Source organism: Micromys minutus (genome assembly GCF_963924665.1).
Source record: "Micromys minutus genome assembly, chromosome: 18".
In the NCBI taxonomy this organism is placed as follows: Eukaryota; Metazoa; Chordata; class Mammalia; order Rodentia; family Muridae; genus Micromys; species Micromys minutus.
This window is the reverse complement of record NC_137953.1, coordinates 1,367,690-1,394,027: the sequence shown is the minus strand read 5'-3', so window position 1 is coordinate 1,394,027 and position 26,338 is coordinate 1,367,690. Positions and strand designations below refer to the sequence as shown.

At 43.0% G+C, this 26,338-nt stretch overlaps 1 protein-coding gene across 2 annotated transcripts in view; it reads left to right on the top strand.

Annotated features, from left to right (window-relative positions):
• Window positions 1-25,747, top strand: part of GFPT1 (glutamine--fructose-6-phosphate transaminase 1) — a 46,523-nt gene extending 20,776 nt beyond the window's left edge. For both annotated transcript variants that reach the window (XM_080932339.1, XM_080932338.1), the window contains 10 exons: window positions 520-683; window positions 1,559-1,654; window positions 7,272-7,369; window positions 9,954-10,074; window positions 10,548-10,705; window positions 15,993-16,107; window positions 18,786-18,913; window positions 19,680-19,847; window positions 21,059-21,220; window positions 21,829-25,747. In XM_080932339.1, coding sequence (XP_080788465.1) covers window positions 520-683; window positions 1,559-1,654; window positions 7,272-7,369; window positions 9,954-10,074; window positions 10,548-10,705; window positions 15,993-16,107; window positions 18,786-18,913; window positions 19,680-19,847; window positions 21,059-21,220; window positions 21,829-21,873 — 1,255 coding nt within the window. In that variant the 3' untranslated portion in view covers window positions 21,874-25,747. The remainder of the gene's footprint in view (window positions 1-519; window positions 684-1,558; window positions 1,655-7,271; window positions 7,370-9,953; window positions 10,075-10,547; window positions 10,706-15,992; window positions 16,108-18,785; window positions 18,914-19,679; window positions 19,848-21,058; window positions 21,221-21,828) is intronic.
• The last annotated feature ends 591 nt before the right edge of the window (window positions 25,748-26,338 follow it).

The following is a 26,338-nucleotide window of genomic DNA, read 5'->3' as shown; positions in this document are numbered from 1 at the left end:
AGCATCTGAAGAGAATAAGAGGATACTTGATGGACGTGCATGGCAGTTTGAAGTCTCCTGAGCACCAGAAGAAGGCAAAAGTGATTTGTTGTGTGAGGGAAAATTTTTGTTTAGCATTATCTTTTTTGATTTGGGCAGAAAGAGAACAGAGAGGTAAGAGAAAGTAGTGGATAGTTAGGGATGCTGCAGAAGCCAGCCAGAGCTGCTGACAGCTTCTACTCAGCAGTGGCAGTGACAAGGAAGGAAGCGTTTACAAACATTTAGGGGTTAAAATGACAGGCTTCAGTGGGAGCTGGCATGAGGCGGAAATAGCCTTGCATTCTCGTTTTGTTTAACTGGTGGTTAGGTTGCTGTACAGATGGCCACTTCTCTTTTTTGTTCACAGTGAGCACATATTTTAATACGGCCTTGTAGGAAGTAAAGGCATTGGCCTGTGGTGTAAGATGAGAGTTGGTGTTTGAGCTTGGTCCATGTGCTCTACCCTTGGTTATTGATAACATCCCCTTGACCATTTTGTAGTGCTGTGATAGAGCACACCAATCGTGTCATCTTTCTGGAAGATGATGATGTTGCAGCAGTGGTGGATGGCCGCCTCTCTATCCACCGAATTAAACGGACGGCAGGAGACCATCCTGGCCGAGCAGTGCAAACTCTCCAGATGGAACTCCAGCAGATCATGAAGGGTGAGCACCTTGTAATGTTAGGACTTGGGATGCTTCAAGAAAGGAAGTGTCCTACTTCCCTTATGGCTGATGAAGCTGCTGACGTCTTCCATATGATGAGAGGATGGTCAAACCAGAAGGGGATGACTCTGGAGAAATTGTCTGTTGGTTAGAATAGTTCTTGAAACTAACTTGTGGATTGTTTTTAACTTTGTAAGGAGGTAGTACCAAATGTTTAAGGGTGAGTATGCCTGACTGTCGAGTACTCTAGTTCCATTCTTTCTGTGCTTCAGACCTCTTGTGTCTTAAGGGGAAACAGAATCTGTCACATTAGGGTTTGAGGATCAAGAAGGCTGATCTGTACAAGCTCTTAGAACAATGACTGACACCCATGTGCCCCACATGAGTGTGCACCTCTGTTAGCTGTCAGGATCTTATTCTCCCTTCTGATTGTGCTGTTGTAGGGATTACGTCATAGAGCTCCTGTCTTCCAAGTCCCATGAGCCACACTCCAGTTCATTCTAGGAAGTAAATACTGATCTTATTTATAAGTAAGGTGATCCCTGGTTGACACAGTAAAGGATAGCTTCATGACTGAACTTGAATTTGACTCAAAGTATTTATCCTATGCCCCTGTTTCTGTATAACTATGAATTTTATCTGTTAAGTAGATAAAAGCGACTTTCTTCCTTGTTCATATTTTATGTAGAGTTAAACATTTTTCCAGCTTTTAGGAAGTCAGTCTGAATGAATATTTCTTATTGCATGACCCTTGTCTCATCTCTCAAGATTAAGGTGAAAGGAAATGGTGTGTTTATATCGAAGGGATAGTTGATTATATACGGATTTCTTAGCTTATCTACTGTTGTTTAATCATATAATTTTTATTTTTGTAGGCAACTTTAGTTCATTTATGCAGAAGGAAATTTTTGAGCAGCCAGAATCCGTTGTGAACACAATGAGAGGAAGAGTCAATTTTGATGACTACACCGGTAATGACATTTTGTGTTTTGTCGTTTAAGTCTCTGGGGAGTACCATTAGCAGCCTGAGACTTTACTGTCCTTCTTTTAGATCTGTGGGGCAGCTGAGACTGTCAGACCTCAGGTCTGGGTTCAGGAAGTGGGGTGCTGGTGACCAGGTGCTGGGGGACAGTGGAGAGTCATGGTCTCCTAGGCAGTTTCCCGGGTGCTGGACAATTGTAGGGTTGGATGGTAGGATGGGGCCCACAGTGTGAACGTGGAGAATCCCACTCAGAGGTTGACTGTCACACACTGGGTTTCTGCTGTACCTGGCAGGGACAGTTCTCTGCATGCCGTGGGCACCGTGACTTCTGAAAAGAACCTCTCTGCTTATTCGGGCTTTGAGTATGGGTCAGGCTAGGTTTCTTTCTAAAGCTTTCGTTCGGACTTACTTGTTTTATCCATGGGAGCTTTGTCTGCCTTCCTGTGTATGTGTGCACCACATTAGTGCCTGCTGCTCTTGGAGGTTAGAAGAGGACGCCAGATGCTCTGGAACTGGAGTTTGATGTATTTGGGAGCCATCATGTATTTCTTGGGAACCAGAACCCAAGTTCTTTGCAGTAACAGTGAATGTTCTTAACCTCTGAGTCATCTTTCTAGCCCCTGGGTTTCTTTCATAAGTAACAAAACATGAACTTCTGCAGAGGTCTTTCATGTTTGCACCTTATGCCATGTTGAAGGCAGAAGTCAAAGAGCAGTTCTGGTCTCTGGAGCACACACCACAGCAGCTTATAGACATCTCATGACTGGACTCGTCTCCAACTCACAGCATAGGAGTAGCCCATAGCAAAGTTTCTGATGTTGTCTTGCCCTCAATAATTTAATCATGTAAAACATAATTAACAATTTAAGTGAAAATAAAATATGATGCTAGTGCTAGAAAGTGTGTAGTGTTTGGTGTTGAGTTTAGGAATCATGGAGAGTGAGTTTATCTGTGGAAAGGGACTTGGGATGAGGGAAAGCCTCATGAAGGAGGAAGGTGTAACTAAGTGGAAATGTGAACACTCGGCTGGCTGGAAGAGCATTAGCTGAGGGCACTGGTGGAAAGACTATGAGGAGGCTGTTTATGGAGTAGTTTGTAGTTCAGGGTATGTTCCAGATCTAGGATTTGAAGATCTGTAAAAGAAAGTCAGTTTGGGAAAGTTGGGGAGAGGAAGTGTCTTGAGGAGGTGGAGGGTGGGGCTCAGTTGGGTACTTCTGTTACAGAAGCTGAGGGGCTCTAAGACTGAGTGCTCACTGTCTCTAGGTGCAGGATAAGGGGGAGCCTGGGTTACATATATCAGTGGGATGTTGGTCTGTCTGGGCACAATGAAAAGAGGAAGAACGGGAGCCAGGGGAGTGACAGGACTGCAGCAGTGAAGACCCATACAGATCGGGAGACCCAGGGCCAGAAGACAGTGCTCAAAGGACTTATGGCATTAAAGTCAGGAAAAGAATTGTTTGCTAATGAAGAGAATGAGGCCGACTTAGAGCTTCCTGGTATATTCTATCCCTGTTCTTTCTGTGTCGTCCTAACCCTCTGTGCCGCATCCTGGGGAACAAAGCTAGGATCCTGCATGTGCTATGTGTGGTCTACTATTGTGTCATCCCGCCAGCTCTGAGACATTTACTATGTTTAAAACTCTTTACATGTATTGCGTGCACACACATTGTCTCATATAAACAGGAAGACAGTTATCTTGTTTGTTTTGAAGATGAGGACTTCCCCAGTATTCTTGCTATTTCCTAGTTATGGCTTATGTTGTCAGATTTAGACCAGAACATTATCCAGTTTATGACATGCTTGGCAGGCTGAGGCAGGAACATTAAGAGTTTGAGGCCTGCCTGGGTAACATAATGAGAATCTGTCTTACACATTGTATATAAGTCATTTCAGACCTCGGAGGATTAGAATTAGCCTAAAAGCCATCAGGGAATTTGTTAGACTAAGTTAAGGAAACATGGTATTTAGCTAACCATATCTCAACCTGCCTGTTCTTCATGATCTCCATCTGCAATACTAGCGTCTCTGGTAGACTGTCAGCTCTTTTGGGAGGAGGGGTGGGGTGGTATGTAGCCCCAAATGGCCTGGAACTCACTTATAAAGACCCGGCTAGTCTTAGACTCACAGCTCTAAGCTGCCTCTGAGATTAAAGGTGGGCCCTCCCCATGCTCATTTGTCTGTTTTATGTGGAGTCACCTAACTTGGTTTTGTATGACCCGCCAGCCTCCAGCCATTGTTTCTTTTCTGTTTTATAGCCATATATTTGAATGACTGAGTTTATTAGGTAGACAGCAAGCCAAAGTAAAAGAATCAGTGGAAAATGGTGGATAGATGGACAGAACAAAGTATCAAAATGTAGCAGAAACTGATTGGGAAGGCCTCTAACTCAGTCAGTTGGAGTTGAGTCTGGGTAGAATGGTCCTCAAGTGAGGAGAGGCATCCGAGTATCCAGAGAGGACATTGTCAGGTTGGGTATAGCAGAAACAGACCTGGGATATTGAGATGGTGCTGGGTTTTTAGCATTTTCTTCCCACTGCAGATACTTTTCTATTATGGGAAAAACAGAAGTAACATCTGTTAGAAATAGTTTTTCCTTGCAGCTATTCTCAAGGGCTCAATGGTTTTATTATTATTATTTTTTAAACTCTTGAGCTGTTTTACTGTTTTCTTTTCTTGCCTATCACAGTGTTAGAGGGCTAACCTGTCTTCAGATTCTAGAGAACAAACATTCTTAGGTCTGAAGTGGTGGGGGTGGGAAACCCCACTTCCAGAGGCAGTTTCTCAGTGGATTCAAACAGCACACAGTATTTTACCAATCTAACACATTACACTTCCTAGACCACAGCACACACCAAGGCCTGTGGAAACACTGTGATCCTACACTGTGTTTTAATTAAGAGCAGGCACAGGAGTGAACCCGAAGACGGTCACAGGGGACCTAAAAACAGTAAATAGTGTAGTTTATATTCTGAGTCATTTGGGAACATTTTGTTATTGGTTTGTTTGGTTTCTACTTTGCTGGTGTCCAGGGAGTGGAAGGTTAGTATACGTGAGCAAGTGTGTTTGTGTAAATGTGGAAGTCAGAGGTCAATGTCGTATGTCTTAGTATCTTTCACCTTAGGTTCTGAACCTGGAACTCACTGGCTAGACTGGCTGGTCAGTGAGCTTACCTTCCTTATGTTGGGACTTGCCTCTGTCCATCTTTGTAATGCTGGGATTACTGGCACCCATCATTATGCCTTTGGAGAGATGATCCAAAGGATTTCAGTAGAGGGGTGTGGTAGGTAGGCAGAGAGACACATCTCCCACAATCCAAGTGATGCCAACATTGGAACTGGAACAGTTAAGTCAGTGGCCATGGCAACAACTGAGAGAAGTGAGGGCTTGTATACACACAGGACAGCAGGGCTCTGTGCACATCAATACCACATTTATAAACCTCACTGGGCTTAGGGGTGGGGTGACCAAAATGCATCAGTGTTGCGTTAGGGAATGAGAACAGGAACTTCCTCTTGGAGTAGCTTCACCAAGAACCTTGATCTAAGTTCTGCTTCTTCCTGTGTCTTCCAGTGTGGCTACTGCCTGTTGGCAGCATGTCTGTTCTGTCTGTCCCTGTTGCTTATCTGTTGTGTCTGATCTGTTTGTTGTGTTATCCCTAACAAGGGACTTTGCTCCATATTTATTGAACAACACAGAAAACATGTTATGGCAAAGAAATGAGGAATCCTTTATACAAACCTTTGAGTTTTACAAGGAGGAAGTTACTTTACTGACTCAGAACAGCACTTGGTCACAAACAGAGCTATGCGCACATGTTGCTTCCAACATGTATGTGTTGATTGTTCTAAGGTTGCTTTCAACCTATTGCTGCTCTCGGCGATTATTGCCACAGCACATGTGCAAGATTCTTCTAGGTGGGGGCATGGAAGAAAGTACATACTCTGGGAGGAAGGCTGTATATTGAGCTTAATTGTAAAGTTGACTTCGTGGGAAATCCAACACATAGTAAAGCTGGTTACATTGTTCTCTTAAAGTCAGGTTGAATTTAAACAGACTGAGTATCCAGTAGGAGATCTGGGTGAATGTATACTCTGAAACGATCTCTGTACATTATAAATGTGGCTGCAGGGTCTGGCAGTAGTTTAGTCTCTTTGAAGACAAGAAGTGTTCTTAGAAAACTCTCTCACCAGAGTTTGGAGTTTGTAGAAGTAGACATAATATAATTTTCTAGGTAGTTTTATTGAAGCATAATTAGACATAATGAAAATAATCATTTTGTATCTTTGATTGTATCTACCTATGTTCATGTGTTTAGGTGTGTGTGTGTGTGTTTATATACAACTGTGCTTGTTTGTGCTGATGTGGAAACCAGAGTTCAACCTGGTGTCGTTTCTCAGGCTGATTCCACCCTGTTCTGTTTGTTTTTTAAGGTAGGGTCTTTCACTGAGACTTGGCATTTATGTGGTAGAGCAAGTCTGGTGGTGAGCCCCAGGGATCTTCCCGCATGCTCTTCCCAGAGCTAGGATTATAAGCACACCCCGTCATCCTCAGCTTTTTCTGTGGGTTCTGGGGAGCCAACTTATGGTTGTGTGACAAGCACCTTATGGACTAGCCTGTCTTCCCAGCCTTATGTTCTCATTTATTTTCTTACGTTGATTGTTTTGTGTATGTGTGTGGGCACATATGTCATGGCATGTAGGTAGAGCACAACTTGCAGGAGTTGTTTCTCTCCTTCTATCTTATGGGTCCTGGGTAAAGTCAGGCCGCCAGTCTTGGCAGCCTTTACTTGCTAAGTCATCTCGCCTACCCAAATTCATCATTTTTAAAACATAATTATTTTTTAAAGATTTACTTATTTTTATATTATGAGTATGAATGTTTTGCCTGTATGTAGGTGTGTGTACCATGTGAATGCCCATGCCAGAAAAAGGTGTTGGATCCTCTAGAGCTGGAGTTGCAGATGCTTGTAAGCTGCCATGTTGGGGCTGGGAACTGAATTTGTTTATATCCCGTGCAAGAGCAAGTCCTCTAGACCACTGAGCCATCCCTCCAGCTCCAAATTCACCATTCTAAATGGAACCTTCTGTTTTGATTTTTTTCTGAGGCAGGGTCTTGCTGTGTTGCCCAGGATAATCTTGAGTTACTAGTGTCAGTGACTATTGTCATAGCTCCTGATAAGATTCTGGGTTTGACAGACCTTTGTAATGGTCATAATCATTCATATATAATCTCTTCAACAGAGGCACGACATAGAACAGTTCAGTCATTCTGGAAGCTTCCTTATGCCCTCTTGTCATCCTCTCTCCAGATCCAGCTTTTAATGTCAACTGACCTGCTGCTTCTGTTCCCGTAGTTTTCCTTTGAGGTGGTCTTTAATGTACAGAGAGGAAGGAAGAGTGACTAAAAGTTGAGCCCATGCCTGTCTGTGTGCCTTGGGAGATGGGTGAGGGGGGCGCAGATGGGGAAGGGCCAGTTCCAAAAAGGAATATGAATTACTTAAAGCAGCAGTATTAATTTTTCATGTTGACAGTGGTTATGATGAAAAGTGATTCCCTGTTTTATATGGATCTTTTCTAAGTAATTATATCCACAAATTTCTATTTCAGTGAATTTGGGAGGTTTGAAAGATCACATTAAGGAGATCCAGCGGTGCCGGCGGTTGATTCTTATTGCTTGTGGCACAAGTTACCACGCTGGCATGGCAGTAAGTGGCCCCTTCACATTTCAGTTATGTTGTGTGGAAATCGGGATATCTGCATATCAGTTGTATTTCTGGTAACCTTTAAAAGCTGAAGGTCTGTGAAAGGGACTCACATTGGTTGTCAGTAATAACTGGGACGTGTTGGCCTCTTAATAAATTGTATCTAGCTCTAGTTACTTTATAAAAAGCAGATTAAGCACTGACGTGTATAGGTCTCTTACTTTAAGATCGATTTCCAAGGTTGATCATGATAATTTTTTATTTACTGCAACACAAAATATTTATCTTTTACCCCAGAGGTATTTTTGTTGTTGTTGTTGTTTTTCTTTTAAGGGTTTCTCTGTGTAATCCTGGCTGTCCTGGCTGACCTGGAACTCACTTTATAGACCAGGCTGGCCTGGAACTCACATAAATTCCCTGCCTCTGCCTCCTGATCACTGGGATTAAAGGCCTGGGCCACCACATCAGTCATTTATTGACTGTGGGAAACTGTCTGGTTACCAGCCTTTGAATGTCAGCAAGCTGTACTCCAGAGATCCTTTCCCCAACGCTGTAATGTTCCAGAGATCCTTTCCCCAACGCTGTAATGTTCCAGAGATCCTTCCCCCAGTGCTGTAATGTTCCAGAGATCCTTTCCCCAGCGCTGTAATGTTCCAGAGATCCTTTCCCCAGCGCTGTAATGTTCCAGAGATCCTTTCCCCAGCGCTGTAATGTTCCAGAGATCCTTTCCCCAGTGCTGTAATGTTCATTTGTGGCCACTGCATTCAGCGTTGAGCCTCAGTTAGGATTGCCTGTCTTCTCTAAGAGTGAGATTTCATGAGGGATATATGTGCCTAAATGAATGAAAGCACATAAGAAATCTCTTGTGGGTAGCCTATGAAATAGTGCTATTGATTGTATGCATCCTAGGCCGGATGTTACTTCTATGATATGGTCAAATGAGTGACAGACACGTGTCTTCTTTCAGTGTATCCGTGTCCTGACTAGTAACAACTGCCTATGTTCACGGTGTTCTAAAATTAGATGTTTCTCAAATTTTAATTACCTTATGGATTTTCAGTGTCATGTAATTGAATTTACAACATTAATAGTTATTTTTTTAGCTTAGGATGGAAATATTCAACTCTGTATATTTGTAAAAAATTGCCCCATCAACACATATTAGTTTGAGACACTTTGGAGTTGCATTAGTTTTAAATATCTGGTAGGTTGTTGGGTCTGTTTGTTTGAAGATGAGATAATGCCAGTGTAATTCATTTGTAATCTAGGGGGAGTTTTTTTACTTGCATTTGTTTAAAGAAAGACATCTAGATTGCTAGTGTCAGTAACTGACTTACAAATAATTACAAATAAATTACACCAACAGAAGAGGAATTAAAAGTTGGAATATTTAATTTTCAAATATTGGGCATTCATGTTGCTATAATATTGCTTAAACACTACCAAACTAGAATCACTGTGGGACCAAACACAAAAGAACAATTCTGTTTGTTTGTGGGCAAGCAAAAGTGTGGAATTAGGACAACTTTGCAGGGGATTTTTGGCTTAAATTTCCTCCTTCCTTTCACTCTCCCTTCGTGTGTGTGTGTGTGTGTGTGTGTGTGTGTGTGTGTGTGTGTGTGTGTGGTGTGTAGAGTTCCTTGGAGCTGGAGGTATGCATGGTGAGCCATTAGTTATAGGTGCTGGAAAACAAACTGTTCCAACCTTTGTGGCTTTATTGCTGTAAAGGAGGAATGTGCTATAAAGGAGGGGCTGATGACAGGCAGGGCAGGCTGGCCTGAAGAAGCAGGTGAAAGGCTACTGGGAGGAGAATGTCTGCGGTTAGCCTTGAAGTTCTACCATGTGCCTGTACATCTGCAGGGATTAAAAGATGTATGTGAGTACACTGTAGCTGTCTTCAGACACACCAGAAGAGGGCATCGGATCTCATTACAGATGGTTGTGAGCCATCATGTGGTTGCTGGGATTTGAACTCAGGACCTCTGGAAGAACAGTCAGTGTTCTTAACCGTTGAGCCATCTCTCCAGCCCCATTATTAAATTTAATTTTATATATTTAGAATTAGAATTAGTGCTAACACAAGTTGACTCAGAACAATGCTTTTTCTGCTCAAAATGTTTCATATTCATGGATATATTTGCTTATAAGAATGTTTTCATGGAGCTTAGAATTATGGCTCAACCCAGCACTCAGGAGGTGGGGACAGGAACTTACTGCAGATTTGAGACCAGCGTGGACTGCAGTGAGTTCCAGGTCAGTCCAGTGTTAAACAAAATAGAGCATACACATGGTAGTTGTTCTCAGAGGTGTGCACTGAGGAGTTAGCAGTGCCTATCTCTTCTCTGGAGTAGTGGGATGGTGAATGCTTCTAATCTTTTCTTTAATTTATATTATTTAGTGGTTTCCAAATTTGTGCCTTGTTTTTCTGTGGCAGTGCTGGGATTGGGACCCAGGGCCTTGCGCATGCTCAGCAAGTGCTCACCTCTCAGCTGCACCTCTAATCTGTATGCTACTCTCTGTAATTAGAAACGTGGAGGCTGTACTTTAAGGAAGGATGTCTTCAGCAGCTTGTCTCTTTCCTCTGCAGACCCGTCAGGTCCTGGAGGAGTTGACCGAGCTGCCAGTGATGGTGGAGCTAGCCAGTGACTTCCTGGATAGGAACACTCCAGTCTTCCGAGATGATGTTTGCTTTTTCATCAGTCAGTCAGGTGTGTTCACTTTTAGATTGGGGGGCGGATCATTTTAAGTCAGGTTTTGTAATAATCAACCATATCCTTTAAGAACTGATACTCACACTGGTATTTCAGATGACCTGGTAAATACAGATTGTTTTCTCTTGTACTGATACATTCTTATGACTTAGTGAAAATGGACACCTCTTTTACATATAGCTTAAAGAGTTTGATTTTCAGATAAGAAACAAAAACTGATCCTAGAAACCCTGCACCTTGTAAATGTATTGGCTGGCCTAAACTCACTACATAGACCAGGCTGGCCTCCAACTCTGTGATCTGTCTCTTTGACCCAAATCCTAGGATTAAAGGTGTGTGCCACACACCTGGTCGTATCTTGTCAATTTAATAAGAGCATGCCCTGTGCTTTATTTAAAACAAGTGATGATATTAAAAGTATGTATTTCATGAGACACTTTGTCCTCTGAACTGTTGTTTGTTTTGCACAGGCGAGACCGCCGACACCCTGATGGCTCTGCGTTACTGTAAGGAGAGAGGAGCCCTGACTGTGGGCATCACAAATACAGTTGGCAGCTCCATATCAAGGGAGACAGATTGTGGGGTTCATATTAATGCTGGTCCTGAGATTGGCGTGGCCAGTACAAAGGTAAAGTTTTGGTCTTTTTCCATGGAAGTTACTTAAGAGACTCAGTGGGCAGTTAACGTGCTCTCTTCCCTCAGGGAACACTCCCAGCACATATGTGGATATGTATAGCACTCCTAGCTCGTGTGGATACATGTGTGTACACTCACAGTCAAATAAATAAAACTTCCTTCTTTAGGTTTTAAAAGAAGATCTTACACAACAGTGTCTGTTTCTGTTCAGTGCATCTGTAGAAGCTTAGAAATACTTTTGTTTTAAAGGTGTGTAAAGCTGCTGTGCTCTTTGAGGCTGAGATATGAATAAATGTAAGAAATACTCAACTCTGCAAGTTGTATGGATACAAAAGTTTAATCTCCACAATGTTGATTTTATGATTTTGAAAATTTAGTTTATCTGTTTTTCTGCTTAAGCTTATTATTTTTTGTTGATTCTATAATAAGATATATGTCAGTGGTTTAGGCTTTAATATTTAAAGACTTACGGAAAACTTTTTGTGGGAAAATATGTGATTCTTATGTTAAAAACTCTTGAGTTTTTGTTTTTATTTTAATTGAGATCCTTGATATTACTATAACTTACACACGGCTGAGATGTGGCTTTTCTCGATATGGTAATTCAAGCATCATAAGGTGTGTGCTCAGGCCCCATCTCTGCTGAATGCGTAACTAGTTATTTGCAGCAGTGTTCAGACAGCTCTGTGCAGTGTGGGACGCAGGGCTCCTCATCCACAGCACTGTGAACCACTGATGGTGTGGGCATACAGGACGAGGAGTTGCAAGGGAAATAAGTCTTTTGTTTATGAGAGCTCTAATGTTCCTCCCTCATTTTATTATGAAGGTTTGTATGCATTTATAGCCACAGTGATTTAACAACCAGGTATCCGCCATCTGTATCCCACCGCTAGCCTTTCCTGCCTTATGAAGGGGCAGTTGGCACTGTCAGGTGGTAACTTACTCGGTTGTGCAGCCGGCACCACACACAGTCAGGAGACTTTGCTCACAGAACAGCATTTGTTCCTCTGTGCCCTTTCCAGTCAGTGCCCACCTCAGACCTCTACCTGTGTGCTCAAAACTACAACTTTTCTTATCAAACTTTGTCATTTTCCAGATATCTCATGAATGGGAGTTTATGATACGTGTGTTTGTAACTGTCTCTCTTTAGCATGAAGCCTTTGAAGCTCCTCCATGTTGTTAGTCTTTGAAAGCAAATCCTTTCTATTTTTTTAAAAAATTGAAGCAAAGATAGAAAGGTGCAAAACTGCGTCAGCTTCACATTATAACAAAATACCTGAGACAGCTAATGCTGAAGCAATGAGGTTTTTGTTGGCTCACATCTTGGGAAGGTCAGGTCTAAATCTAGACAGTCTTATGGTCTTGTGCCTCTGGCAGGACCGTCATACCATGGTGAGGGGAATGAGCCAATCAGAGATGGTCTGAGAGTCAGAGGTCCCACAGGATCCTTCACAGATACTTTCCAAGGTAACCAAAGACCTTCACTAGATCAGCTCCTAACAAAAGGAGGAGGTCCTGTGACCTTCCAGAGGTGCCTCTGACACACGGACTGGTTCCTGGTTCCTGGTCCCTGGTCCCTGCTCCTAGCCCCAGTGCAGAACAGCCTCTTGCATTCTTCACTTAGCTTCCCAGTGCTTATGCCTTATAAGGAGGCAAGCACCTTTTTATAGAACACGATTTCTTTTTAAAGTGACTCAGTTTTAGTGAGTATTGACAAGTGTCTCAGCAGGTTAAAATATCCAACATCAGCCAAGTCTTTTAGTCTGAGTTTGCTCCCCAGAACCTGTGTAGGGAAGGAGAAGACTGACTACCTGCAGACTGTCTTCTGGCCTCCACATATGTAGAGTATTGCACTCCCCATACCCTCTAAATAAATGAGTGTGGCATTATAATATAGCTTCATTTTTCTTAGATTTCATAGTACTTTTATTTTCAGCTGTGTTAGGTATTCTTGGCTTAGAGTTTTATAAGATAAGCATATTTTATATTATGGTATATTTTATTGCAGATTATTTCTGTTGATAAAGGTGAATTTGTATGTTCTAAGTAATCACAGGAGTAGCTCGGTGTTCCCATCACTGGCTCAGTAATGAGCCCGCATACAAGTTTCCAACTCTTCCTGAAACAGTGGTTTCAAGGCTGTAACCGACTTTCACATAGCATTAGACCATAGATAATCAGTTTTTTCTTTAGGAAATGTGCAGAATTTGCAGTTTTTGTTATTGCAGGTGTTTAATTTTTTACCACACTGTTGACTTAGTTTTGTGCCTCCACCTGCAATGTGTTTCAAGTAATTTTGTCTTTGGCTGAATAAAAAGAAAATCAAGTTGAAAAGTTCAGTTAACATTTTTCTGGGCAATTTTTTTTTCATATCTCAGTAGATCTTAAGTGTGAGGTGTAGCTTGTTTTATACAGTGAGTTTTTGCTTATGCATGGGAGAAGTGGAGCCTGGTGGTGGGACCCACACTCAGGTAGACTGAGCGCTCATTACCAGGTTAGATTGGATTTGGAATAGCTTTTATCTAAGGAGACCAAGACACTGAGTTCCTGTGCCCTATTTATAGAAGGGCCGTGGCGGTCAGGGACTTCGTGCCTTTTGAGTGTGTGAGTGGCTCCATTCTGCTGCACGGGTGCAGTGGGGACAGGTGGTTGTGGAGGCCAGGGGTCCAGCAGAAGTGTCAGGGTCTCAGCTGATGGTTGGGCTGAGAAGGTGCCTCCTTAGCATGGCAGGAGCGTAGACACTGAGGGAGATTCAGGGAAGAGTGCCGTGCTGATTGCGTGTGAAACTGCACTACACTTTGGATAACAACAGTGTGCACAGCACAACATGCCTAGTGATTGAAATTAGTAATGAAAATTAAGTAGAAGCTTTCATGCGTTAACCTAATACACAAAATCTTTCTTTGAAATAATACTGTCAGTCCCAGCACTGGGAAGCCAGAGGCTTGCAGATCTTGGGATTTACGGTCAACCTGGTCTACAGAAGAGAATACGAAATAGCTAACACACATGGAAAGAACCCTTAATTTCTTTGAACTAAAGCTGTGAATGACAGCTTGCTTGGCTGCATGCACCTGTAGTCCCAGCAGCTAGGAATGAGGGTGGGAATTACTTGAGCTCTCAAGTTTGTATCAGCTTAGCAACATAGGGAGACTCTGTCTCTACATCTACAAGATGATGGGTCAGTAGAAGGCTCCCACATGGTGAAAGGAACTGAGCCCCTCGAATTGTCCTCTGACTTTCACATACCTGTCAGGACAAGCCTGTGTGTCTCCAGCTTCAAATAAATGTCTAAAAAATGTTAAGATGGTAGTCATATGTCTAAAAAGATATCCCTGCCCTTTTGACAAAATATGGCAAAGCAGGAACATCTTGCCTTCACATACAGCAGATAGAAAGTGGCTTACAGAGACTGTAAGTTGGGAGGTTCGCATTGGATTCATAGTAACGTCTTTCAGTGCAAGTTTCTTCACTGCTCTTGAGCACAGTGTTCTCTTCTGGCTGTGTATCAGAAATTGTACTGGGTACTTCCCATGCCTGAGCTAATTCTCAAGAGTCTTGGGTTCTTGAACATTCAGGGCATCTGAGGCTAGAGGGAGGAATCTGGCTCAAGGTTCTTTGGCACCACTAAACAAAGAAAGGTGCTTAGATGTTAAATGTAAAAGGGCACTATAAAATTCTGATACTTAATGCTGATTTTTTAAAATTGAATGTCTTTGAGACAGGATCTCATGTGTCTCAGGCTACCCTTGAACTTGTTCTGTATGTTAGGGAGAGTCTTGGGTTCCTAATCCTCCTGGCCCTGCTTCCTGAGTCTTGGGACTATAGGAGTAGACCACCATGTGGGCAAACATACTCAGCTTAATAATTAACCTTGTTTTAAAATTGAAAATAGACTTTTTTCATACTTAACACAAAGAAAGGAAAACTGGGGCCAGCATGGGGCCTAGTGAGTAAAGGAACTTGTTGCCAAGCCTGGCAACCCAGTTTGAGCCTTTGCACCCCTATAGAAGAAGGAGAGAGCTGACATCAAGGCTGTCCTGTCTTCTACACATGCTCTCTGGCATGCACACACTCACAATTGACACACACATACACACACACTTAAATGTAAATCATGAATTACAAATAATACATCATCATAGGTTTGCAGTTTAGCTTTTATTTACTAACATACATTTAGACTTACTGAATTTTTAGTTGTTTTTTGTTAAAAATGTAAGAATGGGGACCTATACTTCTTAGACCAGCTCTGTCAGGACAGTGCCTGGCACTCAAGCACAAGGGTCGGAGGTGAGTTCCCAGCATCAGCATAGGTGTCTCAGCACTTGGGGGGGGCGGTGTTGGGGGAATTGGAAATAGGTAGGTCCCTGGGTGTTCCTGTAGAGAATAATCAATCAGTGAGCCCTAGGTCCAGTGAGTTCTGCCTCTTATCAAAACAAAACCAAAACAAACAAACAACCAGTGGGCAATTCTCTGTGAACACCTAAGGTTGACCTCCAGCTTCCATATGCACACATAGGTAAATCTTCCCCAAAGATACATACCCTCTTCCCATAAACTCAAACACAAGGTAAGAATGAGCCAGGTGTGGTAGCTTACACCTCTACTTTCTGCACTTTGGAGGCTGAGGCAGGATTACCCTGAATCCAGCCCAGGTTACTCTGAGTGTGACCCTACCTTAAAAAGAAAACAGTGAAAATGAGGAACAGCCTGTAGGCAAAGGTTAAAAAGTATATGTAGGAGGGGCCACAGTTTATAGCCTGTCCTTCCCATCACTGTGAGTAGGCACAGTCAGGTTAACTGGACCTTCCTTTAGTCTTTGTTTTTCTTTCTTTCTCAGGGTTCTGCCAGTCTCACTAGGTGTTTTGTGAGTGGCTGTGTGGGCCTGAGTCACAAACTTAAGTGCTTTGTGATTTAAAACAGAGATTGATTCTAAGTACTGAGGCAGGTCAGCATCACCAGAGTTGGTATTAAAAGCTGAATAGTGAGGGGCTGGAGACATGGCTTAGTGGTTAAGAGCACTGGCTGCTTAAAAAAGGACCCAGGTTCAAACCCCACCACTCACATGGCAGTTCACATTTGTCTGTAAGCCCAGTTCTAGGGTCTGACACCCTCACACAGACACACATGGACGCAGAACACTGATGTACACAAACATTTTAAAGAGTGAGCAGTGTATATTGTAAAAGAATTAGGATTTAATTCTCATCTTGTGTTAAAGTTCCCAACTTCTTAAAATTCACCTGGAGCTATTTTTTTCCCCTGTGGTGTTGTAGGCGTACACCAGCCAGTTTGTGTCCCTTGTGATGTTTGCCCTCATGATGTGTGACGACAGGATCTCCATGCAAGAGAGACGCAAAGAGATCATGCTCGGACTGAAGCGACTGCCGGGTATACATAGACAATGACAGGGGTCTCTCCCTTCCCCCCCCCTCTTCTTCTCACTCTCTCTCTCTTTCTTTCTCTCTCTCTCTCTCTCTCTCTCTCTCTCTCTCTCTCTCTCTCTCTCTTTCTTTCTTTCTTTCTTTCTAGTGAGACAGGGTCTCTCTCTTCTCTTCTATACTTTTTTCTTTCTTTTCTCTTTGCTTCTTCCTTTTTTTTTTTTTTTTTTTTTCCTGGTGTGAGATGGGTCTCACATAACCTAGGCTGGTGTCAGACTTAACTATGTAACTGAGGATAACTTTGAACTTCTGCTCTACCTCGTGGGTGCTGAGATTGCATGCATGTTGTTGTGCCCAGTGTGTGCAGTGCTGGGGATTAAGCCCAGGGCTTTGTACATGTACGTGTAAGCAAGCGTTCTTCCACCAGAGCCACATTCCCAGCCGTGGAGCACTTTAAGACTGTAAACATTTGTTGATCACAGTTAGCAAAGACTCCACTTTCGAGACTGTTTCTTCACCCTGCTAATTGCTTTCTTTGCTGTGCAGAATCACACCCTGCACAAACCTCATTGGCTGCTGTACGTCACTGAGTAAAGCTCAGAAACTTTTTTATGAAGTCCTGTTGTCAGGTCTTGCCATTTTCCTTTACTAGTTGGCATCCTTTTTAGGAAGTCCTTGTCTTTGCCTTTGGTTTACTTCACATTGGTTTTTCTTCAGGGTCAGAGATAATGGATCTAATTTTATTTATATGTCGATTTTCAGTTCTCCCAGTATGTTTCTTGAAGAGGTAATTTTTCTTTAGTGTAATTTTTTGACATTTTTGTCAGAAATGGTGGCTACAGCCATGTGGTCTGTTCCTGGGTCCTCTGTCATGTGGGTCTACATGTCGGGCTCTGTCAGTGCCATGTGTTGGTCGCAACCACTGATGCTGTGACAGATACTCCTGCATTAATTACTCTCTCTGCTTACGATGGCTTTGGAGAGTTGGAATCTTATATGCTTTTTGTTTTGCTAGAGCAGTGTGGTTCTCAACTTTTCTAACATTGCGCCCTTTAATACATAGTTCCTTGTGTGGTGACCCTGACTCTAGTTATTTTTGTTTCATTATCATAGCTAATTTTGCTGCTGTTAAGAATTATAATGTAAATTATCAGTGTTTTTTAGTGGTCCTGTGTTTAGTAATTTCTGTGAAAGGGTTATTTGATATACCCAAGGGGTCGCGACCCACAGATTGAGAACCACTGTGTGAGCACATCAGCATTTCTGGATTCCATAGCAATGAACAGAGAACTGGCTTGGGCCTGTCGACTCCAGGGTTACTTACAGCTGATGCACTTGGCTCCTGGGTACCCAGCTAGATCTTTCCCACACATGTCACTGCCTGGGTGCCCAGGCTCTACCATTCCCACACACGTCACTGCCTGGCTGAGCTCCCTTCTGCCTGTAGTTTTTGTCTTGTCAGAGTCTAGCCCCGACCCTCACCTCTACCCCATCCTCAGTGCTTTGATTAGGATGGTTCTCTATACTCAGCCCCAGAGTAGTTCAGCTTTTACATTTAATTTTTTTTTGTGTGCAGAGATGTTTTACCTGCATGTATATCTGTATACCGTGCACATGCAGGTATCTGTAGAGGACATCAGATTCCCTGGAACTGGAGTCATAAGATAGTGGAGAGCTGCCATGTTGATGCTAGGAATTGAACCTGGGTCCTCTGGAAGGGCATCCAGTGCTCTTTGCTGATAGCCCTATTTAGTTCAGTTTTAAGAAGTAGGTTTCTTTCTAAGATGGTGTCTGGCCACTGCTCTCTGAGCCACAGAGAATGACAGGTTGCAGCCCCATTGCTGGCTGGCTGCTGGAAGAGTCACTGTCTGCAGACCAGCGCCCGATTAGAAGGCTGTAGTTTGACCTGTGGGTAGGACTGCCTTCCCTCCTCATCAGGGATGTCGCCTTACCTTTTGGATGAAACTTCTGTTTTCCTTCTCCCAGCTGTGGGGCTGGAGCTGTGCTCCATTTGGTTCTTTTATTGCTGGTGGCTCTTCTGATCCTTTTTGTTTTGAAGATCTCGTTCTCTCTTTGTTGTTGATTTTTGAGATTGGCTGTCTTGTAGCCCAGGGTGAGTTTTAACTGGGTATACTGAGGATGACTTTGAACTCTTGATCCTCCTGCCTCTACCCTCTGAGTGCGTGGGTCACAGGTGTTCTCCACCGTCCAGTTTTATGCAGTTATGAGGACTGAACCCAAGCTCTTGTGCATACTAGGCGAGCACTGCTCCAATGGAGCTATATCTCTGGCTCCTTGGACCTCCTTCCTCCCTCCCACCATCCCTCTCCCTCCCTCTCTCCCTCCTTTCTTTTAAAATCTGACTCCTCCCTGACTGTGTCACAGGAGGCATCATCTGGCCCACTATCTGACCTGAAGTCCCAATGAAGGCTTTTTATCTTACTTTCTGTGGGTTTGGTTTGTAAGGGAGTGAGCAGTGGGGGAGGCTCTCATCTTGAGGCTGTAGAGTTCATAAGAGCTTTCTGAGTTTGCCTCCATGAGCTAGGGGACTACTTCACACTGATGCACAGAAGAACAGAATTCTGGCCATTTTGCTGTTTGCTGCCGATGTGGCATGGCTGCCTTACCTGCCATGCAGTGCACCGCTCATTCGCTCATTTTCAGGCCTGCTCTAATCCCTTTCCACAGACCTGATTAAGGAAGTGTTGAGCATGGACGATGAAATCCAGAAGCTGGCGACAGAGCTTTACCACCAGAAGTCGGTCCTGATAATGGGCAGAGGCTATCATTATGCCACGTGTCTTGAGGGAGCCCTGGTGCGTCTCCAACGTAAAGTTAACTTTACTCTAATGACTTAGGGAGGGACAAGGAACCTCTACTTTCATGTATTCTATAATGCGTGTGTGTGTGTGTGTGTGTGTGTGTGTGTATGTGTGTGTGTGTATGTGTGTGTGTGTGTGTGTGCCCCCGTGCGCACGTGTGGAAGGTGGTATGCACAGTGCATGTGTGGAAATCAGTGGACAGTTTAAACAGGAGTCAGTTTTCTCCTTCCACCATTTGAATCCTGAGCATTGAACTCGAATTGTCAGGCTTGGTGATGTGCATTGGTTGTGTGCGCGTCTTACCTGCTAAAGCATCTTACTAACTCCCCACATACTTGAGGAATACGTGAATTGAAATTGGTAGAATGTTTAAAATGTCTCTGTATGTGTTTATTGTGGTCTCTTTACCTAACATGCCATAGGACTTAACTCAAAAGTGGAAGTCCAGAAGGATGTTTCCATGATAACTTTGGCTTAGCAATTTAAAACGGGTGTATATGAACTACAGACCAAGGTTTATTAGGTCAGAAACTGAATGAAAAATAAGGCAAGTAGATGAATGTTTGCAGAACAGCATGGCTCTGTCTTTGATAGTCTGAAGCTTTAAGAATATTTGTGAAGTGCTTCAACCCAGATCAGTAGGCCTTTAATACATCTTTGGAGACCCAACCATCTCAAATGCTTTGTGTATAGCTTTCTTAAAAGTGAAATTTTGGAAAGTAAGCTAAAGACTTAGCTGCTTTTTGTTTCTTCATACTAGAAAATCAAGGAGATTACTTATATGCACTCTGAAGGCATCCTTGCTGGCGAGCTAAAACACGGCCCTCTGGCCTTGGTGGACAAGTTGATGCCTGTCATCATGATCATCATGCGAGACAACACGTATACCAAGTGCCAGAATGCTTTTCAGCAAGTAGTTGCACGGCAGGTAGGTCAAGAGCTGTGGGTGCCCTGGTGATCTTGGAGCGGGGTTCCTAAGGCACTGACAGTGGCAGAGCAGGAAGATTACAAGCACACTTACCTTTGTACTCCTTCACCTTGCTCTTCATGTGTAAGGAGCCAGACATGTGGATTTTGATGATACCTGGCAATCATCTCTCTCATAATAGAAAGGAACATGGAAAATAAAATAAACCAAAACTAAGCCCTAGTCTCCAAATTCTTTATTCCAACAGTTAACATAATGCTTTTTCTTATTTTAAAAAATATTATTACTAACGTATTTATTCAGCCTGCAATCAACAGGATATACTTATATGTATATATATTTTTTTTAATTGAATATTTTCTTTACTTACACTTCAAATGTTATCCCCTTTCCTGAATTCCCTTCTGGAATCTCCCTCTCCCATCCCCCCTTCCCCTGCCTCTATGAGAGTGTTCCCCCACCCACCCACTCACCACCTCCCTGCCCTGGCATTCCCCTACACTGGAGCATTGAGCCTTCACAGGACCAAGGGCCTCTCTTCTCCTTGATGCCCAATATGGCCATCCTCTGCTACATATGCAGCTGGAGCCATGGGTCTCTCTTTGTGTACTCTTTGGTTGGTGGTTTAGTCTCTGGGAGCTCTGGGGAGTCTGGTTGGCTGATGTTGTTCTTACGGGGTTGCAAACCCTTCAGCTCCTATAGTCCTTTAACTCCTCCATGGGGACCCTGTTCTCAGTCCAGGGATTGACTGTGAGCATCCACCTCTGTACTTCTCAGGCTCTGGCAGAGCTCTTTCTTTTTCCCTTAAGACATTAGCTAGTACTTAGCTTCAAAAGAAACCCTGATGCTTAGTTTACACTGATGTCACGGATGCTGTGGCTGATAGCCTTCTCACTCCGTCAGCTGGTTTATATTTTAATTCCAGAAGGTATTTCTCCCTAAGCACAGGGTACTGGAAATAAACTTGAACTTCAAAGGAAGCAAACCTATATTTGAGTACTAAACTTGGCATTTCTTTCTTGTGGAAATTCTTTGAAAAAAACCTACTGAGTTCACAGAACCTGTTTCTGCTTCTGTCTAAATGAGCAGTCAGAGCACGTCTGTGTGTCAGGCAATGTGGAACATGTGCCCTCTTGTTGCCCAGCATCTATTTCCTGGTGACTGTGTCACAAGGAAATACTTTCTACTTCCTGTGTATCATTTCTTCGCAGGGGCGTCCGGTGGTGATCTGTGATAAGGAGGATACTGAGACCATTAAGAATACAAAAAGGACAATCAAGGTGCCCCACTCAGTGGACTGCCTGCAGGGCATTCTCAGTGTGATCCCCTTACAGCTGCTGGCTTTCCATCTGGCTGTGCTGAGAGGCTATGACGTGAGTGACCAACCATCTTCGTACAACTTGGGGGTGGCTTTTGACTTGGGTACATCTTGGTACAGCTCCTTCTAACTTTCACCTGTCTGTTTGTCTAGTTTGTATATATGTCACAGTTCATGGTGGAGGAGGTCAGGGGACAACTTGCAGGAATTAGTTCTCTCCTCCCACTGTGTAGCAAGTGACTTTGCTTGCTGCGCCATCTTAACAGCCCTCCCAGCTTGAAAGCCTGCCCCGCTTATGCCATCCTGCTGACTTCCACAGCCAGTCCGTGGTTTACATCAGTTTCTCTTCACTCCAAGCCCGACACTGACCGTGAGCAGGGCTGTTTCTTCATGGGCAGTGATTGGCACTTAGGGGTGGGACAGGTTATTGTTTGGACCTCTCCCTCAGTGAGGGTTGTAGGACTTGGAGCATTCTTAATCCTCTTGGTGTCATGGGAACCAAAATACCTGGTAGTTTTTGCAGGGTTCCCTGGGAGGGCCACCTTCCTAGGGAACCGAGGTAGCTCTCCTGTGAATGATAGCACCTTTCCTATATTGTTTTTCAGTTATTTTCCAAGATAAATTCCGTGATTATATTTGCTAATATAATTCTCTTTTCTGCAGGTTGATTTTCCACGGAATCTTGCCAAATCTGTAACAGTAGAGTAAAAGATGCAACACAAGATACCTTTTGTATTTAAATTTTTGATTTGAAATATTGCCTCCTGAAAGCCTTTTTTAGTAAATCTTATTTATATATCAGTTATAATTATCCCACTCAACTAATGATTTTTGTGCAATTGCCTCATTTTCAATAATACATGGGGGAGTTTGATTTATAGAATTTAAATCTAAACCTAAAATCAGAGCGATCTTAGCTGTAGTTTGTTTAAAGAACTGGATAATGGATTTCTGGGTCCTCCTTCAATCAAGGAGGCGTGCTGAGTGTTTGAGGTGCTCGGAGTTTGCTTTGGCATAACTGAGGGAGTGCTCAGAGTTGGTGTGTGCCGGTGCCTGCACTATTTATAAACAGAAGAGGCTGCAGATTACTTTGAAGCTTGTTTCCATTTTGTTTTTAAATCAAACTGTGCACCAAAAAAAAAAAAAAAAAAAAAAAAAAAAGGTGCCATTTATATGTAAGTTTTGTTAAATCAGTTCAAACATGTCTGTCAGCTCTGTGGATAGTGCATTTGGGTCCTCCACACCTGCATAGAAGACCTTTTGGAGTTTTGCAGATTTGAGCCATTAGACACTGACATGTGGCTGGACATTTGAAGACAGGACACGGGTATCCACACTCTCATTTCTTCATCTCCTAAGAGTAGTTTGCTTTGTCTTGCAACTGTAGAGCTTAACTGAAGAACAAATACTGTTGAATGACATACTTTGCCATTGCCTTTGAAATCACAACACAGAGTTGCTGTCGGGTGGATCTCAGACTGGCATCAGCATGCCCAGTTCTCTCTTCAGCTTGGCCCCAAGAAGAGTGCCGTGCAGTTGTTTCCTCCTGCCCTGCCTTGTTGCAGAAAGCATCCCTTGGTGCCAGTCTGGAGGCTCTTCCTAATTTCTTGGGAGACGTGCACCCTTTGCTGCTCATTTGGTCCTCAGTGTATGTGACAGGCTAGGCCTTAGGACAGCACATCCGTGGCACTGTGGATGATGCCAGTTTCAGGGTTGCTTTCCTCTGGACTGTCCTGACTCCTGTTCAGGAGTAAATGCAGTATAAATTAGTGATGCTGCCATGTCTTCAGCTGATAGTGTCAGAAATGCAGTCAACAATTGGATAAAATATTTAAAATAGAACACTAGTTTGACAACCCAAAAATGTGCAGAATAATTTCTTCACAGAACTATTTGGGTCAGACTGTGTGGGCAGTGGGAGGCACATTATTTCAGGTTAGGTCTGGTTCTTTCACAGGCTCTCACCTGTGCACTGTGAACGGGCAGTGTGTTTGAACTTGATGGAGAGCAGTGTGGCAGTGCTTTGAGAAGGTGGGTTGAAGAAAGCTGATGACATTTTAGACATTTTGGAAGGCTTCACTCACTCGGATAGAGACTGGAAACCTGAGTTTTTAAAATACAGGGCCACAGTTATTACTCCACGCTGTGCTTTAGTTATGTCTGTCTTTGTCGGTTGTATTTACCTCTGAGACTCCATGTTAGTGCAGCATGTATGTCATGTCATTTTATGTCATGTCTGATGCAGTAACGCAACTGCTCATGTGTGGGTGTGGCTTTGGTTTGGTTTGGTTTGTGGTGTTGCCTGTGTCGCTCTGGAGCACAGGGTGTTGTTAGTGTGCTGACACCGAAATTGGGAGACCATCAACTCAGTTAATTACCCAGAGTCCTGTTGGAGCTGTTTTGAATTATAGTCCAGTCTTGCCAACCGCCCTCTGTGTAGCAGAACATCACAACTTTTTCTTCTGTCTGTGATTTTAACCCATTCACCAGTTTCCCTTCCATTCACACTCCAAGCTAGAGTAAATACTTAACAGTCAGAAGCTCAAATGAAGACCAGAAAAGTATTGTCCAAACAAATATTCTTTTCCACATCCCATTTTGCTTTCTACCTAAATTCTTTTATTAAGTTAATTTTTAACACCCAGATCTTTTAGTGAGGCAAGGCATTAGGTGAGTAGGTCCTACTAATTTGGTATACTACGCATAGATATCTAATATTTCAAAACAAAAATACCCTGTAAAACGGAGGCTTTCTATTAAAATTCTTCCCTCAGTCCCCTTTAGTTTTTCAAGACAGGGTTTCTCTGTGTAGTCCTGACTGTCCTGCAACTCACTGTAGATTAGGCTGGCTTCAGACTCAGAGATCTGCCTACATCTGCCTCCAGAGTGCTGGCATCAAAGGCTTGCACCACCACTGCCTGGCTAAAATTCTTTCTTTTTAAAAAGTAATTGTTTTGTTTACATTTCAAATGTCCCCCTTCCTGGTCTCCCCTCTACAAACCTCCCCCCCCCCTTGCCTCTAAGAGAGTGCTCCTCCACTGCACACCCCCCATCTTCCTTCTCTGGGGCATCAAGCTTCCACAGGACCAAGCACATTTAATAATGTGTTTGAAGTTTAAGTTCACACAAACATCCTTACCTGGGAGTACTTGCTAGGCAGGGAGGACTGTGAGGCACCAGACACATGGTCCAGGTGATGGTTATTCCTTTGAAATCAGCTTTATAAAAGAAAATCAATCCATGCCATAAGAGTAAAAGTCTAGAAAGTGAACTGCTCACTCAGCCTGTGACGGGCTCAGCAGCTGTGTGTGAGTGGGCAGCTGTGCCAGGCAGCAGAGCCACATGCATCCTCAGCAGTTCTGACTGTCCCTGGTGGCCCTGCTCCTTGTGAGCACAGATGGAGGGTGAAAGGTGGAGCTGGAGTGAGGTATTAAATGCTGGGCATGGGTTTGTTTAACATGTCTATAAACTGTTGCCCCCGCCTGTCCATGAGGCATGGATCTGCGGTACTATAAGGAGCAGCAGTTAATAATATGACAAGCAGTTGTGTGTCCCTGCTCCTCAGAGGATGTCACAGAGTACTGTGCATAAAGCTGTTAGTTCAGAACACTGACATCAGCTTTTCTGTAGCGGGTTGTTTCTGAGGTGACGGGTTATATTCCTTTCCGACCAGGTCTCTTGCCTCAGTGGCTCTGAGATGGAGGAAAGGAGCCTGGATCTGGTCCCTTGAATAGGGAAACTCTTAAACTTTGACAGCACACCTTCGGTCCTTGGAGTTACTCTTATCTTTTTTTTTTTTTTTAATAATTAGGATATTCTAGAGCAATAAAAGAGACTAAGGTTACCAGTTTATTATATACTTTGCCTAGTATAATTTTTCTAAAAAAAAAAAAATAAAGCACAATGTCATTGGAAAATGTTTGTAAAAAAAGAATTCATAATCCACAATTTGGGAAGGCCAAAGACATGGAAAGGTAAAGATGTTTTGGTTGGTACATCCACACAGTTAGTGAGTTGTGTGCACAGTAATGCTTGGCAGAGTTTTAAACTTGGAGACACATTTCAGACACTTTTATTTAGTTTCACATTCAGAAGTTTTGACATAAGTTGGTTTTTCTCACTGTATTTAAAGATTGTTAATAAGTATTTCAGTACCTTCATAGCTTGAATTTAAACATATCCTCAGATCTGGGATGGGGACATAATAAAACTGACACCATTGGCTTTTACTTGTGACGCCCACAGGTGTTGTGTTAACTGTCAGTCTGTACTCCCCTGACAGTTGTCAGAAAGGCTGATGATGACATCGTAGGAAACATTCACCTTATCTTGTTTCTCTGCTAGTTTCCAGACGGTATAGAAATGGTCTTAACTTGTGAATGTTCTTTGGTTGAATGTGTTTTTCCATTAATAAGGTTTTGATATTTGTTTAAATTATATTTCTGTGGAACTGGGAGTTAGAATAATCATTGCTCTGTTTTGATTTTGTATTCTTTTAACTGAATGTGTAGTTTTCTGAGCCAGATGGTTATTTCATTCTTTTGTCCTGTTCAGTCCAATGACTGCACCAGAACTGTGAATAAATTACCCAAAACATTTCTGTGTGTTTCTTTTTCATTTTTTTGGTTGGGCTTGGGATAGCACCTGAGGCCTCACACATTAGGCTACAATTCTAGTAGTTGATTTAGAAGGATTTACTAGTGTTTGAAACAGACATATACATGTAGCATTTTAAAGTTGGTGCTGCTTTAAGAATACAGTCAGTGTTTTGCTTTCATTGTTAGTAAACAATGCTGGCGTCTCATTTCTGTTGCTTTAAAAAATAAATGATTGTATACATATTCAGTACCCCAGCTTCCTAGTAGTATTGTGAAGAATCATTAGATAAAACTGATGTCACCTGAGCTACAGTAAACTCTGATGTCATGTGCACTATACTTTCCCACATCACTTTACATTTTAAAAATAATTTTTAGCAGGTTTTTGGGACACAGGGTGACCAGAAAGTTGAAAGTGCATTGATAACTGGGAGAGCGGAGAGGGTGAGCGTGCTGTCATGGCTGGGACCTGTCATAGACAGGATGCCCTTTGTAGAGCTAGAAGCAGGGCTCCATGCTCCGTCCTCCCTGTGTCCGAGCTGGCTGCCAGGAGGCTGGAGTTTGGCTGCTTTCCC